Source organism: Epinephelus lanceolatus, chromosome 20 (genome assembly GCF_041903045.1).
Source record: "Epinephelus lanceolatus isolate andai-2023 chromosome 20, ASM4190304v1, whole genome shotgun sequence".
NCBI classification, from domain to species: Eukaryota; Metazoa; Chordata; class Actinopteri; order Perciformes; family Serranidae; genus Epinephelus; species Epinephelus lanceolatus.
In genome coordinates this window covers 13,631,365-13,649,486 of record NC_135753.1, presented here as the reverse complement: position 1 = coordinate 13,649,486, position 18,122 = coordinate 13,631,365, and the positions used below count along the sequence as shown (strand labels likewise).

Here is an 18,122-nt window from a genome sequence, read left to right as displayed (position 1 = left end):
TTACTGACTAGCCAATCACACCATGGGACCAAAGCACCTCTGGGAGAAAAGAAATGCATGGCAACTCGTTAAAGGTTAAAGCACAGGGCTGCAAGGAGCAACACTTTCCTATTAAAGAAATAACATCAATGGTGAGTGAAAAACAAATCCAATTTATTCAGTGGGTGTGTGGGTCTACATGTTGGTTAAGTGCTTTATTATTATTAATGTATTTCATTGTGTGCGCCTGTATGGCTTCTGTGCATGTGTAATGACTTTAGGTAGCCTGTTCTCTGGCCAAGCAATCATAAAGGCACATTCTGGCATCGGTTAAAGCTTACCGGGCTAATCACAACCGTTTATTACTTTGGGGCGTGCACGTCATCAGAATAGGAGGGACAAGGAGTGGAGTGAATGCATTTCGTAAACAACCAACATAATTTTGAAACTGCGATGGTAAATGTGTTGAACGAACTGGAATGTACATTTTCTATAAAAGCAGAACAAACGGCTGCACTGAAAGCTTTTATTGAAAAAAAGGACATGTTTGCCGTCCTTCCTACGGGGTTTGGTGAAAGTTTAATTTACCAACTGGCTCTGTTGATCGGGAAAAAGATGGGACTCAATGAAAACCCAGTGGCTATTGTTGTTTTTCCGCTAGTTGCTCTCATGGAGGAGCAGGTCAGGGAAGTGACCAAGCTGGGAATCACAGCCATGCAACTCGGAGTCCGCAGTGAGGAGGAAATCCGCAAAGACGGCAACACTCTTTCCCAGACATCATCACACATGTTATAGCCTAACAAGGCTTCCTTCCCTGGGTCTACCTCCTCTGTGGTAGTATAGGTAAGTTAAAGGAGGTTGTTCGGTTGGTGCGGGGAGCAGTGAGACCCGGCATTAGGGGAGAGTCTCTGGGATGCCAGAGATCACTGTCTAGCGTCCTGGAGGTGTTGTGGGACCAACTAGATGAAACACTGGTGAAAGGAGGTTCCCACCTGATGACCCCAAAGACATGATAGTTATCATTGCTCACTGGTCTGTATAGTTACGCCTTGCCATAATAGCTTATTATAGGGCTTATGAGGTTATTCACTGAGTGCTGATCCTTTCTCTAGAGCACAAACTTATTGTGTTTATTTGAATTCCTAACTTACAAACTCTAAATGGTCAGTGTTACGTGCCTGTGTGTTTTGGGCTGTGTTTTCTGTTTTTCCCTGTCTTTCTTTCAGTGTACAGCTGATCCCCATCACTCCTCATCAGCATAGTGCCGCTGCCAGTGGGCCAACAGGCTGTGACAGAGTTGTCATTAAGACGTGCGTAACAGTTGAGAGTTTTGGCATAGTGTTGTGATACAATTGCTGGCTGTGGTTAATCTTTTCTGTTTTTGTGTGTTTCCCTGATAGGCGATCTGGTTCCCTTTTGGAACCCGTTTTTCGTTGGTGGTCCTTGTTTGCACATTTTTGTTGGAAATAAACTTCCTTTTAACTGGCTATTTGTTTGGCTGCCTTTTCCTTCTTTTGAAAGATCCCTCTATTTCATAGTGGATATTCTTATTCTTGAAGATGATGATGACAGTCTAGTTTAGGGATGGGAATTGATAGGATTTTATTGATATCAATGCCATTATCGATTCTGATTATCGATCCGATTCTTTATCGATTCCCTTATCGATTCCTCCTCTGAATTTTCTGTGACAAAAGTAGTCCTTACAGGTTTTCGGTGTCAACAAAACAAATTTTATATTCTAAACAAGAGATAAGTGCTTGTGTAAGTAAACAAATCTGAAATTGGTCCACAGCTATCATCTAAAATGGAACAAATGAAAGAATATTTGTAGAGCATTTGTTTTTATCTACGTCAAATAACGTTACAGAATCTGTCATTGAATGCATTGTGCTATCGTTGATAGCAGATGACTTCAGTAGCTCTACCTGGTGAGAATTAATCATTCTGAAATTATTAGGCTGATATTGCTTTGAATGTAACAGCATAAAATGTGCTGAAAATAGGCATTTGTTCAGCGAGACCACCATCTCTTTCAGTGTTTCCCCTACATGCAACTATTTATTCTTTTTTTTCTCGTCTTAGCCCTTTAGAAACTACCACTATATTATTTGGCACTACGGACACTTCATAACCAGGTCAATTCACATACTTGTAAAGTTTTTTTACATGAGTAAAGCATATAAGAGGAGAGGGCTCCGTCTTATCTCTTCATAAACTAAATATTATTTTGCGCGATGGACGCTTCATATAATAACTTAACAATATACTATTTATCATGTTATACGGTGAAACATTTTACCTTATAACATGATGACTTATATTTTTTACAAAACGGCATGTCATTTCTGTCTCTACATGGTCGCGCCTTACAATCCTCCAATCCTGTATCGCGCACAGCGGAGTTCGGCCCCGATGCGCGCACACACAAAGAATCGATAAGGGAAGTGTTAAGTGTTATTTATATGCAGATGGCAGTGTTGTGTAAATGTTGTTTACACAGTCAAACTAGATGTTTGATTTTATGTGTTTTGGGCCCGCCCTGTGTTTTGTGTTTTTCCCTGTCTTTCTTTCAGCATACAGCTGACAGTTGAGAGTTTTAGCATAGTGTTGTGATACTGTAGCTGCCTGTGGTTAATCTTTTCTGTTTTTGTGTGTTTCCCTGATAGGCGATCCAGTTCCCTTTTGGGGCCGTTTTTCGTTGGTGGTCCTTGTTTGCACATTTTTGTTGTAAACAAACTCTCTACCTCAGGTGGGGACGCAACATATTTGGGGGCTTGTCCGGGATCTTTCAAAAAAAAAAAAAAAGGTTAGTAAAATGGAAATGGTGTTGGTGGTGTCTGTTGGAGAGGTGGTGGGCTCTTTTGCATTTCTGTGCCCTGGGGCCTGTTGTCTCATACTTCACTCGCCTTGTGTACATTTGACTTTACAAAGTCAACATACAGTTTGCATAAGTATGAAGCCTGTCTGCCTGGGTCTGTTTCAGTCCTAAAGTCCTGCAGCAGGCTGATCATCATGGCTTTCTCCATTCACCAGATCTGCAGAGGTTTTTCCTCTTCAGCTGTCAGAAATGCTGTTATTAAGCATGTAACAGTCATCGGAAGTGGGCAGATGGGTGCAGGAATTGCACAGGTAAGAGATGAATTGCCTTTGGTCTGTTTATCCATGTAGCTGGCTAGAAAATAGCTTCATTATATTTAGTCCTTTAGTTCGTCGCTAGTGAAGCAGCTGCTCTTTGACTTTTTAATTTTGTGACTTTTCTAGTTTGAACAAAGTACATCCATGTCTGCAGACTCAATATATTGTATGGACTTGGGACACAGCTCTGGTTTCCACTTACATTTGTTGTTTAGGTCTCTATTTATCATTGCTCCCACCTGAACATCACTGACACTGACAGCTGCGTTCCAATTTATCTTATTATATAATGACGAAAACTCTGTGGGTGTGTAGGTGTGTCTGTTCCACATTTTTCTCCTCACTGACTTGATCAAACCATGTGAAATTTGGCACAGTGGTAGAGGGTCATGGGAGGATGCGGATGAAGCAATATTACATCAATTGGCCAAAGGGGGGCGCTATAGCCAGAAATTGCAAACTTTGAATGGGCATATCTCATGCCCTGTATGTCGTAGAGACATGAAACTTTGCACAGAGATGCCTCTCCTCATGAGAAACAGATTTGCCCCAAGAACCCATAACTCCCGGTTATATAGATTTTCTTCCATTTTGAATTTTTTGAAAAACACTTAAAATCGATCTCTTCCTAGGAAGTTTGACCAATCTGCATGAAACTCGGTGAACATAATCTAGGGACCAATATCTAAAGTTACCTCTTGGCAAAAGTTGGAAAACTTACTAAAACTGAGCTTCTATAAGGCAACGAATATTGCGGAGGGCGTGGCTCATCACATAAAGGTGTATAACATCTCAAGGGTTTCACCGATCACCACGCAACTTTGTAGGCATATGACCACACATAATCTGAGGGGACTCCTCCATTACTGACCCCATCAAACAAAATGGGGGCGCTACAGAGCTAATTTCTTATCTAGGCCTAACCGCCATATCGATTTTTACTAAACTTGGTAGATATGTAGAACAGGACGCCTCAAGGTGACTGGAGAAATTTAACTCCAATTGGCAACTGGGTGGAAAAATGCTTAAAATGGCTAAAATGCAACTGATCGCTGTGGCTCCCCCTGTGGCCGAATGTTTTGGGTTTTTTTTCTAATTTCTGGTATGACTAAGTCATGGTATGGTATGCTGTACATAATCACGGAAACTGTCAGTCAGTCATTCTATCTGTCCCACATTTTTCTACTCACTGACGTGGTCAATCTATGTGAAACTGCACACAGGCATTGAGGATTGGCATAGGTAGAAGGTGACAAAGCTACCAATGGGTATGGACTAGTCTTGAAATAATTTATTTCTCAAAGGCTGCAGCATCAACTGGCCACTCAGTGGCGCTGGTGGACATAAATGACGACATCCTCAAAAAGGCTATCAAAGGAATTGAAGGGAACCTTAAAAGAGTGGTGAAGAAGAAGTTTGCTGATCAGCCAGAGGTGAGACACAGAAGACAGCCAGACAAAATCAAAGCAAAACAATGAGAGAGTGAAGTGTGAGTTGTTAATGGGACATGTTGACACATTTTTTTTTGTTTCAGGCAGGTGAGGAGTTTATTCAGAAAGTCCTGCAGAATGTGTCAACATCAACAGATGCTGAGTCTGTAGTTCAGGACACGGATATTGTGGTGGAGGCCATTGTGGAAAATCTAAAAATCAAACAGGATCTCTTTGGTTGGCTTGACAAGCTGGCACCAGCGTAAGCACTGTCCCATTTCTGGGTCATTAATACATTTATAAAAGTGTTAGATTAGAGGCTGATTGATGTTTGTTCTGGGTTTCATGGTGCTGTATGTGTGTTGTTATTGAAAGCATGTTTCTACTGCAGTTACCAGTATTGTATGCATCTGACCCACTTGGGTCAGATGCATACAATTCAGTGTAGATTAGGCCTGGGACGATCAGCGATAAAATCGTATATTGGCGATTGGAGGGTTGCCAGGCAATTTGCTGGATATCAAGGCGATTTTGAAAAACAACAACATTAAGAGATGTTTTTGGGGAAATACATGACTGTCAGAGAAGCCCTGTTTACAAACAGACCTACAATCCATCTCCTCTCCTCTCCTCTCCTCTCTCTCTTCTCAGCGGAGGGTGCCCTGTCAGCCCTGCACTGACAGTGACAGGGCGCATCTCTTTGATCCCAAGTGACAGCCCGTTTGCTCATGCTTCAGGGTCGTTCAACAGAGTAATTGCAAATAAATATTGTTTTAATGTGTAACTACTGAAATGTTCACAAGGGCTTTCATAAATTCCTACAATGTTGCGGCACTGCCGCCTTTGCAGGTTAAAAGTTAATGACAGCAACTTGAAGTGAGGAGGAGCAAAACGTCTCCGGCTAGAGACGCTCACTTTTGCATGTGATGCAAAATATTAAAATAACGTCATTATAACACAAAAAATATAAAAATGCGGTGGTAGGCCTAGGCTATAGCCTATATCTTTTAGCCTATTGCATTTAAGTTCCTACTGACCAAGGCCGTAACCCCCCCCATGTGCCAAGGACGTAACCCCCCCTTGGCAATTTAATCGTGTATTGGCAATCTAGAGCAATGACAATCCACAATATAAATTTAGAGGCAATCGCACAGCCCTAGTGTAGATTCACGGCTAAAACTGTGTACAGGCAGAAATGTGCATGCGCACTCTTCTCCTTAGATTCATAAAGCCATGCGTATGCCTGATTCTGTTTTGTAAAACTCAATCATTGTGGCACTGGGCGCACGTGCACAAGCCTTATTGCACACCCACAGTTTGACACAAAAGGATGTAGAAATGCTGTGTTCACATGGAATCAGGCAGACTATAGACAGCAAACTGGGTATCATTTTAATAGATGAGAGCAGGGCAGTTAAATTGGGTAAGGCAAGCAGAAAATACAAAATTTACCACTGAATGTAACGTAGCCCCCCCACACAAGGGGAAAACCTGGGCAATCTGGACAATTACTGGACATTACTAGATTAATTATATAAATGAAAAAACACTTCTTTTTTTCCCCTCAATATAATTAAATAATTATTTTTTGTGAATAATACAACGTCACCATTGCAACATGTCGTCATGCATGTTTCGTTTTACTGTCCAACCATTCTGTTGGACTGTTTTTCCTGTGCCATCCAGAGGATGTTCTCTGTCTTCTGTCTACCATCTGCCTGAGTCAACTGAATGCAACATTAAACATGCATTTGCATAGCAACACTTGTGTCCCTCCTCCTAGAACTATCAGTGAATAATATAACAATAAAAGTTCCATTTTCCCGACTATGACACATTGCATGGTTCTCTAGTAGTGCCAGAGCATCATTACGCACTGCTGTAGCTATTTGTAGTGTCAGTACCACTAATTCATCACACTTGTGCACACCATCATCACAATAAAAACTCAATCATCATTATTGTTAAATTTCAGAAGGATGATCAATGATTATTCACATTTATTCACAATCAGTGAAATTGGCAAACGACTTTAAAATGATGCTATCCATTTCTCTACCTAAATTCAAAATCTTTCATATCACCCACAGCAAAAACCCAGTGGTAGCCTGGTCTGAAGATTGCATAAGGGGCACACATTCTCACCACACATTCTTCCTTTATAAATACCAGTTTATAAGTGGGAAAGGTTAACGTATGGTTGTTGTGCTTACACATCATTTATGCATCTGACCCCAGGTCTGGGAGGGAAGACGACATACAGTATATTACATTTGGTGGTCTTCATTAAAGACAATGAAATGGAAAGCTCTGAATGTCATGTCTGCCTTTGATATTAACTGCTGTCCATACTATGTTTTATGTACTATTTTAGACACACTATCTTTGCCAGCAACACATCTGGTATTCCCATTACCGACATTGCCAGCTCCACCAGCAGGCTGGATAGATTCGCCGGCCTTCACTTTTTCCATCCGGTCACTACAATGAAGCTTGTAGAGGTACGGCCCCAGAAAAAAACAAAACAAAACAAAAAAACAGTGTCTTTACTTTTGTTTATTTGTTTGTGTAGATAAAAGAGACAATACAATATTGTTTTATACTAAGAGGTAATGAAGCATGTAATTGGGGTGCAACAATCAATCATTTTTCTTTGCCCATTAATATGTTGATTATTTTCTAGAATAACTGATTAGTTGTTTGGGTTGTATAATGACTGAAAATGGTGAGAAATGTTGATCAGTGTTTCCCAAAGACCAAGATGATGTCCTTTTACAAAACTATATATAAAACTAGCGCTTATTCCGTTAGCTCGATGCTAACACATAATGGGAAATACCGTTAACATGGTAATAGACATTAGCATGTTTAGCAAGATAGTTTTCACAAATGAACAACACTCTTGTGATTTTTGAAGCCTAAATGCAATTGCCATTACTAAAAGGCTAATTTTAGGCAATAAATAAAATACACCATGGTTGCATGATTTCAAAGTTGCCCCTACAGCTCAGCTGTAAAGCCGTGTTTAGCATGGTGATGGTCTGTAGTCTCATCTGGCCACCAAGTTAGCAACCACCTTTTCTGAGAGAGTAAGCACTGTGCCACAGGAAGCTAGCATAAAACAAATAAGCTAACAGGTTGATAAATGTAACACAGCTCTATTTATATATCATTTCTAGATGAAAAATTCAGTAGCATGTTGCTGTGTAACACAGAGTGCATGCAGTCTTTTGACGACATATTTCAAAAACTGGCTACACACCTGACAGGCAGACTCCTAACTTGTTTGTTGCCATGAATTATTGCTATTATTGTTATTATTATTGTGAATTACTGTTGTCTGTAAAAAGCACCCAAAAATAACTTGCCTGCCATTTCTGTGGTGGTATTTCCATCCATTCCTACAAAGATGCTTTTTCTTGCATTGAACACTAGGAGTGTACTCCCTGTGCTATACGTAAATATATACAGAAAACAAAATCATGTGGAAACTAGGTGTTAGTCTTGTCATCGTATTGATCATGTGATTACAGCCTTCCTGATTTCGTGGGTTGTGCACAAATTATTGACTCATGATTATGTGGGAAATATACGAATTGTGGTGCATTACTTTTCGCAGGTATACATACAAACAGCACATGAGAACAGCCTGGAACACTTGCAATATTGTGCATACTGCAAACAAGCATATAAAGACATCTGCCAGGAGCTGACGTCAACTTGTCTCAAAAGAATGAAAAAAATAAAAATAAAAAAAAAAAGCCCTTGGAAACAGAGTGTTCAGAACAGTCTGAAGCCTGAGGTTTTTGCTCACAGGAATTACTTTTTTCATCTAGGTTTACCACATTATTTGAAACTTTGGCCATATTTAATATGAACATCTGACACTAAAACATTATGACCATATCAGGAAACACCTGGGAACATGTAGGATCAAAGTTGCTTAAGTATCAATCTTTCACAGATCATCGCGACCTCAGAAACAAGCCAAGAGACTTTAGATTCCATTCGAAACTTCAGCAAAATTCTCGGGAAAACACCAGTGTCCTGCAAGGTAGGATTTACCTTATAATGTCATTACAGCTGTTATTTCTCAAAAATATTACAGCCCACTCAGCAGCATCCAACATCTCTTTCATCAGGATGAACCTGGATTCATTGCAAACCGCCTAATTCTTCCCCTCTGGTTAGAGTCCATGCGGCTGGTTGAGAGAGGTATGTGTATGAGCAATATCAATTATAAAATTGCCATGGTTTGCTTATTGGAATTGTTTACCATGAAAAAGTATAACTATGTTTCTGTGGGATTTTAAGTGGGAACACAAGACTGTAAAATAACAGTCATTTTGAGAGGAATTGAAAGTCGTTCTTTTCTTTGTTGTAACTAGGGATGAGAATTGATAAGATTTTATTGATATCAATGCCATCATCGATTCTGCTTATCGATCCGATTCTTTATCGATTCCCTTATCGATTCCTCCGGTGAATTTTCTGTGTAGACAAAGTAGACCTTACAGGTTTTTGGTGTCAACAACATAAATTTTATTGAGTTTCTATTCTAAACAAGAGATAAGTGCTAAGTAAGTAAGTACACAAAATATGAAATTGGTCCACTGCTATCATCTAAAATGGAACAAATGAAAGAATATTTGTACAACATTTGTTTTCATCTACATCAAATAAAGTTACAGAATCTGTTATTGTTGTCACGGTACCAAAATTGGGACCCACGGTACGATACCAGTGAAAGTATCACGGTTCTGAGTAGTATCATGCCTTTCATTTCTGCTGCTGGTTGAAATTTGTACTCGCACAGTGTGCTGAATGATTTCTTTTGCTCACACAAAACTATTTTTAGTTGCAAATGCAAGTAACGTTAAAATGCTCACACAGTAGAGCTCTGCAGTGGAAAACAAATCACTGTAGCATTGGTGGTGTTTCCTCCCTTGCATGTAATTACAGTGCTGTATAAATTGCTCGTCATGCTGTTGTGATGAGTGAATGTCATGAGTCTTCTTTGGTGAAGTGAAGCCAAGCTTTCAACCGCTTCTGTCTCTCCACCATTACGTCTTCTTTGTTGTTGAACGTACTGCTGACTGACAAGCGTGACGTGCGTCATCGACGTAAAGATTTGGCGTAATGAAAAGAATCAATAAGGGAATCGTTAAGCATAAAGGCTAATGATGTCGATGAATTGAACCAGTTGGAACCGGTTCTCGATTCCCATCCCTAGTCTTAACACATTTGTATGAAGGACTAGTTGAGCTAAATAAAATAGCAGAACAGAGATTAGGGCCTTTTAATGAACAAGTCAAGAGTTAACATACAAGTAATAATAAAACATACTTTTAATACCCATATAAAATATTCACAGGTAGCAGATGGCTGAATTAACACTTAAAGCCCCATTTATTTATCGTTTTTCCTGTTCAAAGTAGCTTGCCAGTGTAAGTATGTAAGGTAAGTACCCATTCAAATTTCATTTTTAGGTCAACCTTCAAAGTAATAATCTTGAACATTTTCAATTAAATAAATGTCTGTCAAGTAGCCGTTTATCCCCAAATGATGTAGGCCCTAACACATAATGATTGAGCCTATGGCCCACTGATGAAAGCCCTTGCATTTGCAGTACTAAGAACTGGGCATCTGTGGCGACATTTCCAGGAAGAAATACAAGCGGCGCACTGATATTGATGATCTGCTCTGGCACACAGCAAAACACACACACGCACACACACACACACACATAACACACGCCAACTGCAGGGCTCATAAAATGAGCTGATATAATAAAAAAAACTGCCAGCATGGTTTCAAGCCTTACGCCAGATTCGCAATAGACATGAAAGCACCTTGATATATTGTCACACAAGGAGTTGCCTGGCCGTGTATTATTAATTGTGATTATGTGGAAGTAAGAAGGGGTTCCATAATCTACAATTCATAAGAATAATTCACAGAGTAAGTCCAACCCTTTTAGACTCTCCGCCATGGCGCGCAGTCTAAGAATGCACTGTCTTACTAGCAAGTGACAGTGACATGCCCATGCGCTGCACACCTGGCGCTTCGTGTTTTAGACCATCTAAATAGGGCCCTTAAAGGGATCGTGCACCCAAAAATGAAAATTCAGCCATTATCTACTCACCCATATGCCGATGGAGGCCCTGGTGAAGTTTAAGAGTCCTCACATCCCTTGCAGAGATCGGAGGGGGAGCGGCCAGCACACCTAATGGCATACGGCGCCCCAGACTAACGTCCAAGAACACAAAATTGAATCCACAAAGTATCTCCATACTGTTGATCCGTAGTGATCCAAGTGTGCTGCAGCCCTGACATAAAAAGTTGTTTGGAAAAACGTCATATGAACTCTGTTTTTAGCCTCACTGTAGCCTGTAGCTCTGACTGCTTCTCTGTGCTCTGCGCTCACGTGTGCGCGCTCAGGGTGATCGGTGATGCACAGTCTCTGAAGAGCAGCAGTCTCGTCAGTATTGATGTCCAGATTCTCAAGTGCAGGCATCAGCAATTCCCAGTCTGAGCAGCAAAGACTTTCCTCATCCGTTGGCATTGCTTTGCATTTGAAACAACTACACCACCAGGTTTCCGCCTGAGTTCCGCGTCCGTATACTCGGGCGCAAACAAATACGGCTCAACAAAGAAATGCTGTTCCTCCTCAATTTCAAAGTCTTCAGACATGTTGGGCTGTCCTTTGCTAAAAGACCGTAGTGCAAATTATCTTTTAGCTACTGGTTACCGTTGTCTCCCTCTGCAGTGCACGTGTCACGTGATGTAAACACGGGTGAGCAAAGCTCATGCTTTTGCTGGTCTTACGCAGGCGCGCACACGTGAGCGCGGAGCACAGAGAAGCAGTCAGAGCTACAGGCTACAGTGAGGCTAAAAACAGAGTTCATATGACATTTTTCGAAACAACTTTTTATGTCGGGGCTGCAGCACACTTGGATCACTACGGATGAGCAGTATGAAGATATTTTGTGGATTCAATTTTGTGTTCTTGGACGCTAGTCTGGGGCGCTGTATGCCATTAGGTGTGCTAGCCGCTCCACCCACCAATCTCCGCAAGGGATGTGAGCACTCTAAAACTTCACCAGGGCCTCCATCGGCATATGGGTGAGTAGATAATGGCTGAATTTTCATTTTTGGGTGCATGATCCCTTTAAGGGCCCTATTTAGATGGTCTAAAACATGAAGTGCCAGGTGTGCAGCGCATGGGCGTGTCACTGTCACTTGCTAGTTAGACAGCGCATTTTTAGACTGCGCGCCATGGCGGAGAGTCTAAAAGGGTTGGACCTACTCTGTGAATTAGTCATGGGTGTGTTTTGGGCGTATCATTCAATAAGCCAATCAGAGTGTCACCTCTCATTCCCTTTAAAAGAGCCGCGATTGGAGTGCATGGCGGAGAGCTAGTTAGATGGCGAACCTACCAACTGGAAAGAGTGAGTGTTTTACACAGTTTCGACTGAGCCTTCAGTCTCCCTCAAAAGCGTCAGCAGCACATCGGATGACGCTTCTGAGGAAGACTGAAGGCTCAGTCGAAACTGTCAAGCAGGTAAAGAAACATCTCCTTAACTCTTTTGTCTGAAGAAAAGAAACTGAACATTTCTTTAAAATGGTTGTGTTCAGTCATAGCATAACAGGTAAAATCAGCGTGGCGTTAATTAGACTACTTAAAGTATGGAAACCTGATCACTAATACAAGAAAGATCTTACTAAATAGAGTGTGCTAGGGCTGACGTCAAAACCCGGAAGTTTAGCATCGCGCTGGTTCCCGGAAGAGAAAGTGGATGTGATTTTTGCATTGCGTTTTGGATTATGTCAGAAAATAAGCTCTGTGGTTAACACCAGTTTATGATACTTACAGGTTTTGTTCAGCGAGATAATCTTCACATATGAACACCTTCCATACCGCATTTGAAGCTTAAATGCGATCACCAGAAATAAAAAGCTAACGTTAGGCTTTAACGGACTACATGACTACTCCACGGTCGCATGACTCTTGACGTCACCGCCACTAAGCTTTCAACTGATTTCGGCCGCTTTATTTTAAAAACATTGTATAATGGGGAAATCGGACTGTTTAAGCTAAATAAGAAGCTGTAATGGCGGACTGCCAGCACTCTCGCCTGTTCGGGGGTGATGACGTTAACTGTCCCTGACAGGGTTTGTAGTTGTATTGAGCATCTTGTTAGCAACCGCCTTTTTTATGACACGTAAAAGCTTCAAAATTCACAAGTAGGGTATTTACTGACGTGTTTTATGTCGTAGAACAAAACCTGAAACTCGCATAGGCTTTTGTTAACCACAGACCTTATTTGAGGCATTTTACCAAAATCCCATTCAAAAAACGTATTGACTTTTAGACGAGAGAACCGGAAGTGCTAAAAGCGCTAACGGAGTTCCAGGTTTACTGGCACACTCTATATCTGTGGAATATTACTCAAACCTGTTTTCATCATATAACAGAGCACAGCTGTCAGGACTGCCGCCAAGCTCCCCAAGGTGCTGATCCTGCAGCTAGGACCTGTTCAGCGTTTTCTCCCCCACTCACGTTTGTTAATTGTTTTCACATGTTTCCTAGAGCTGTGTTTTGCCTCTTATTTGCATGTGTGTCCTCTTTACACTCAGATAACAATATAATAATATAATGTAGCCTAGTATACAATGTAGCCCAGTATAACATGTTAAAATAAATGCAACATGTGGGCTTTGGTTTTCAATCAAAAAAATCAGTTTGCTTACCAGGCTACAGATGACGCAGCTCTTCTGCCAGCTGATTCAATTCAATTCAATTCAATTCAATTCATTTCAGCTTTATTTAAAGTGTAAAATCACTATAATCATGGTCTCGAAACACTCTACAGTTCACATAGACAATTATACATTAGAAAAATACAAATTACAAATAAAAAACACAATTTACAAATAAGCACAATTACTTACAAAAACAATTAAAATAAATAAAAAAGTGCTATCAAGTTGTACCATATGCTTGGGAAAATAAATAGGTTTTTAGTCTTGATTTAAAGATGTCAACGGATTCTGCATCCCTTACTGATTGGGGGAGCCGGTTCCAGAGAAGTGGGGCACGGTGTTGGAACGAATGGAATGATTAGTTCAGATAAGTATGGGGGTGCTAGGCCATGTAGACATTTGTAGGTGAGTAAAAGCAGCTTGAAGTCTGATCTGGACTGGATCGGGAGCCAGTGAAGAGTGATTAAAGCAGGGGTTATATGATCATATTTCCTGGTTTTGGTTAGTATATCCTGGCTGATCTCTCCTCGCCCATGCCGCTGCTGGCATATTTGGGTTAATTGGGCCTTCTTAAGTCTCTCTCTCTCTCGACGTCAGTTTCCGTATTGACAGACACCCTCAACCTGACAGGTGTGTTTAAATACCTATGTGTGTTGCCATGATTGGTCAGATAATTTCACATTTCATTTGTCATTATTACAAATTATGATTATCATCATTACTGCGATTAGATCATTCTGATTAATGACTAACCATTAAGACGTGTTTCTGATAAATATTTTAATGTGCACAATAATAACCTTTCACATTGTAATCATATTTTTATTTGTTATCTTTTGCATATGTGTGGTTGCTCCGTGTGTGTCTGAGCAGAGTGCACGCGTGTTGTGCACCCGCCTAGAGACGCATATTACTAAGTTGTTTAACAGTGAAATACTGCGCCGTTGACTTTAGACCAGGTTTTTGTTGGTCACTGGAAGTGCAAGTTAATTTGCTAGTTAGACGACGGGCGTGAAAATGACAACTGCGCCTGCATCTAAATAGCAATGACACTTGCGACATGGATTATGCGCCCTCCGCCGTCCGCTTTAGACCATCTAAATAGGGCCCTAAGGCTCAAATTCAGTACCAATACTATTTTGTAGTTTGGGGTTGATTTCTGCAGCTTTGCATGGTTACTGTTTTGTTTTGCCGTTTTCCCCCTCAGGTCATGGATCCATAGAGGACGTTGATACAGTCATGAAACTTGGTTTTGGTCATCCCATGGGACCCTTTGAGCTCATGGATTACGTAGGAACTGACACCTTAAAGTCCATCATGTACGGTAAGTAAAGCTATGTGGAAAATATTTGGGGTGTAACAATCCATCTATCTGTATCGATATAGCAATTCAATGATCAACGATCCAATATCATCGATGCAAAGTGAAGATATCAATCCATATCATCATCTTTAAGATATGGCTTTATTTTGAAAGTCTGTGTCACTGTCAAACAGGGCCAGGCAGATGATGACAAGCAGCCAAGAGAAAGATGATGAGAATAACATTATTTACTCAGGAATAAATCAGCAGAGTGGAAAATATTTTGGATTTCAGAGAAAAAAGAGGCCAACTATCGCTATTCTCTCTCTCTACCTCCTTTTTGTAATCTGCACTATCAAATCACTGCGTCTCAAATCGAATACTTCTGTACTTATACTTGATATTTTGAGTTAGCTGACTACCGTGGTGAACGCAAAAGCATTGTTCAAATATATATGTATTTGCTTTTGGAGAGAAGCAATCAGTCTATTTACTGAGTTAATTCTGTTAAATATGTTACCTGATCTTGCTAGCTAGCTAACAGCGGCACACTTTATCATCAACCATTTATGTTATATGCTGTGGAGTAAGCTATATAGTCATAAGCCCTTGAGATATTGTGCTCCCAGGAATGACAGACAGATGCACAGTCACGTTGACCTTGACATTTGACCACCGAAATCCCATCAGTTCATCACTGAGTCCAAGTGGATATTTCTTCCAATTTTGAAAAACCAGTGACAGCCACAGCTGTCACTGGTGTGGAGACATAAAAACAGATGTTACCAACCAGTAATCAGATAATCAGAAATACTCTTGCTTTATCAAAGAGCAATACTAAATATACAAAAGAGAAAATAACACAGGACTTTTATATGAACATCTAATTGGTTTCCTTTTTAGAAAAATCTACATCATTATTGGTTTAATTGCAACAATAATTAGGCTCCAACTGCTACTTATATCACCTGACATTTTGCCTTTTGGAGTGTTTTATGCATCGCTGTAAGGTGAGTACTGTGGGTGCATGTCCTTGCGTGTGTGTGACCATCATGATAATAACATAAATGAAGCTCAGGCTTTCACAACTGACCGCAGCATTTTATCTTCTATGGTTATGTCCCTAAGTTTGCTCAGCTTTGCTCAAGAAAAGAAACACAGAAAATAAAATGCTGTAGTCAGTTTGTGAAAGTCCAACCGTCCAACCAGTCAACAAATTAATTAACATTGTTCAAAGGGAAACATTTCCGATTTCCAACAGCTTTGTGTCACTGCAGTGTGGGCAGTTTGTGCAAAAGAACGTTGTTTGGCTTCCCTCCGTGCTGATGTTAGCTCCCCCGTTCATCTGCTGGCAAGGGTCCAAGGTTTGCCGGCATCCTGCGGACTTTTACTGGCAAATGCGGGGAGTTTCAGACACTTGCAGCCCGGAGGGAAGCTAACATTGTCAGCTTCTGTTGGGTCTGCTTCGTGGACAGGATGCTTCCTGCTAAGGTGCTATTGTGGTGAGCTAGTTCAGTTTCACAGCAGACACGACATATATTAGACAGACATATTTACAAAAAACAAAAAATAAATAAAATCAATCAGTTGTAACATTTCAACTCAGGACCATTACTTGTAAAAGTATTTTACAAGTATTGAGTATTTTTACAGTGTGTACTTTTACTTAAGTAAAGGATCTCAATACTTCCTCCACCAAAGGATATGACTAATTTTTCAGTGTGTGATAACATGAGACTGCTGCAAGGAAGGAGAAACAAAGATAATTCAAATGAACTTATAAATTAAATGTAAAACCCTATTCATTTTTGTTATTGCACATCTAGGTCTTCATGCTGCGAATCCTGACCTCTCAGTCTTTAATCCATGTGAACTGCTCAACAAGACGGTTGCAGAGGGCAAATTGGGCAGAAAGACAGGAGAGGGATTCTACAAGTACAAGTAATGTTCTCAGAAAACAAGCCATCCAACACTGATAAGAAACAGTGCTTGTGCCTTCTATAATTCCTAACTCACTTTAACTTGTACTTCTACTTCTATACTAGTTGATATTATTTGATTTATTATCATTTTGTTTTTTGTTTTTACTTCTTTATTCATTTGAATTCATTTCTGTTTTTTTGTACTGCAACACCTGAATTTCTCTTTGGATCCATGAAGGCTTATCTTATCTTATAAAGACTGGCCTTTGTCTGTCATTACATTATCTTACACACGTGCATTGAATTACTTCTTTTGTGTGTAAAGACATTAAATCTGACAGATTTCATTAAATACTTGTCTCTTGTGTCTCTTCTTGTTGTCAGTGTCAAAGGTGTTGACTGCTGTGTAGATACACATACGGACCTGGGTGATATTTATGTTTAACATGAAATATGAATGCTTCTTATATCTGCTAGCACCAGTCAAATTAATATTTGAAATCCAACAACAATATCACTTGAGATGGAAGATAAAACTTTTATTGAAGTTACTGTAGAATACCCATCAGAAATTACCTCAATCCAAAGTGACGTCTTAAAGCAACACAATGGAGGATTGTGCTTTTTACCTCACGGGGTCCCCCTACAGACAAAAAACAGTATTGTCTGTTACAACTCACAAAAATCTTTCTGCACGTGCATTTGTTGACAAGCCAACGATACCAGTGAACTTCCTGAAGCTGGCCGTGTAACGCACGATCATCATGTCTTCAGAACAGATAAAGTAGCCTTATAGAGACAGAGCGCAACGCGTCATAATCTGAAAGCCATGCCCCCAAAGGGGAAACGAGGCCCACTTTCCCCTCTGCTTCTTCGCTCGTTCGCTATCATTCTGCCTCCGCAGCCGCAGTCTTAATTTTGACAAGAATTTTTAATTTCATTTTAGTGTTAGTCACTCACCAAAGACTGGATTTAGTTAAAGTCACATTTTAGTCTTTTAGTTTTGTTTTGTTTTAGTTAAAATTTAGTCAGTGGAAATGAGTTTTAGTTTTAGTCTCATTTTAGTCTTTTGACGTAATTTGACAGTTTTGTTATACTGTAATAGATTTTACAAAAGGATGTTTGTCATGGTAGTAAAAACTCCATTGTAAGCATACCTTTAACTGTGTGTTTAGTCATTTAAACTAAGAATGTACCATATTACTCTTGTATAATAAAAATGAATGTCTAAGGCTTGTTAGAAAAAGTGCAATACATAATCATGTCCTTCACAGGTTCTTGTTTATTTTCTGTATATTTGCACAACAAATGACTTACAACCTGCAAGAATAAAGCTCCAATCCTCTTAAGACATCAAAAGAAGATCATAACAGCTTAACTGTTATGCCCATTTTAATTTAGTATTTTCTTACAAGGGCATCAAAACCTAGCCAACACATTTAATCATATGCCCATTTTAATTCAGTGTTTGTTAACACTCCAAGCCCCTCCAAGGGCTGCAACGGTCATAGTAACTTCATTGTTTATGCTGTCCGTGTGCTCAGAAGCACACAAAAAATGCATTTTTGAGTAATTTCCAAGAAG

At 40.1% G+C, this 18,122-nt stretch overlaps 2 protein-coding genes across 2 annotated transcripts in view; one reads left to right on the top strand and one right to left on the bottom strand.

Moving 5' to 3' along the window:
• The window catches only part of LOC117264644 (uncharacterized), a 66,363-nt gene that overhangs the window by 34,664 nt on the left and 13,577 nt on the right, over positions 1–18,122 (bottom strand). The window lies entirely within an intron of this gene.
• On the top strand, positions 2,951–16,890 carry LOC117264647 (hydroxyacyl-coenzyme A dehydrogenase, mitochondrial-like). The gene is made up of 8 exons (XM_033638777.2): positions 2,951–3,111; positions 4,422–4,550; positions 4,652–4,809; positions 6,922–7,048; positions 8,512–8,601; positions 8,690–8,762; positions 14,521–14,637; positions 16,443–16,890. The coding sequence occupies exons 1-8, from the start codon at positions 2,995–2,997 to the stop codon at positions 16,559–16,561; spliced, it is 930 nt and encodes a 309-aa protein (XP_033494668.2). The 5' UTR covers positions 2,951–2,994; the 3' UTR covers positions 16,562–16,890.

Excerpts from the sequence above, each read along its gene's own strand:
- LOC117264647 (XM_033638777.2), top strand. The coding sequence starts at position 2,995 with ATGGCTTTCTCCATTCACCAGATCTGCAGAGGTTTTTCCTCTTCAGCT. Across the intron at positions 3,112-4,421 it reads TGGGTGCAGGAATTGCACAG|GCTGCAGCATCAACTGGCCA; the intron begins GTAAGAGATGAA and ends TATTTCTCAAAG. Across the intron at positions 8,763-14,520 it reads CATGCGGCTGGTTGAGAGAG|GTCATGGATCCATAGAGGAC; the intron begins GTATGTGTATGA and ends TTTCCCCCTCAG.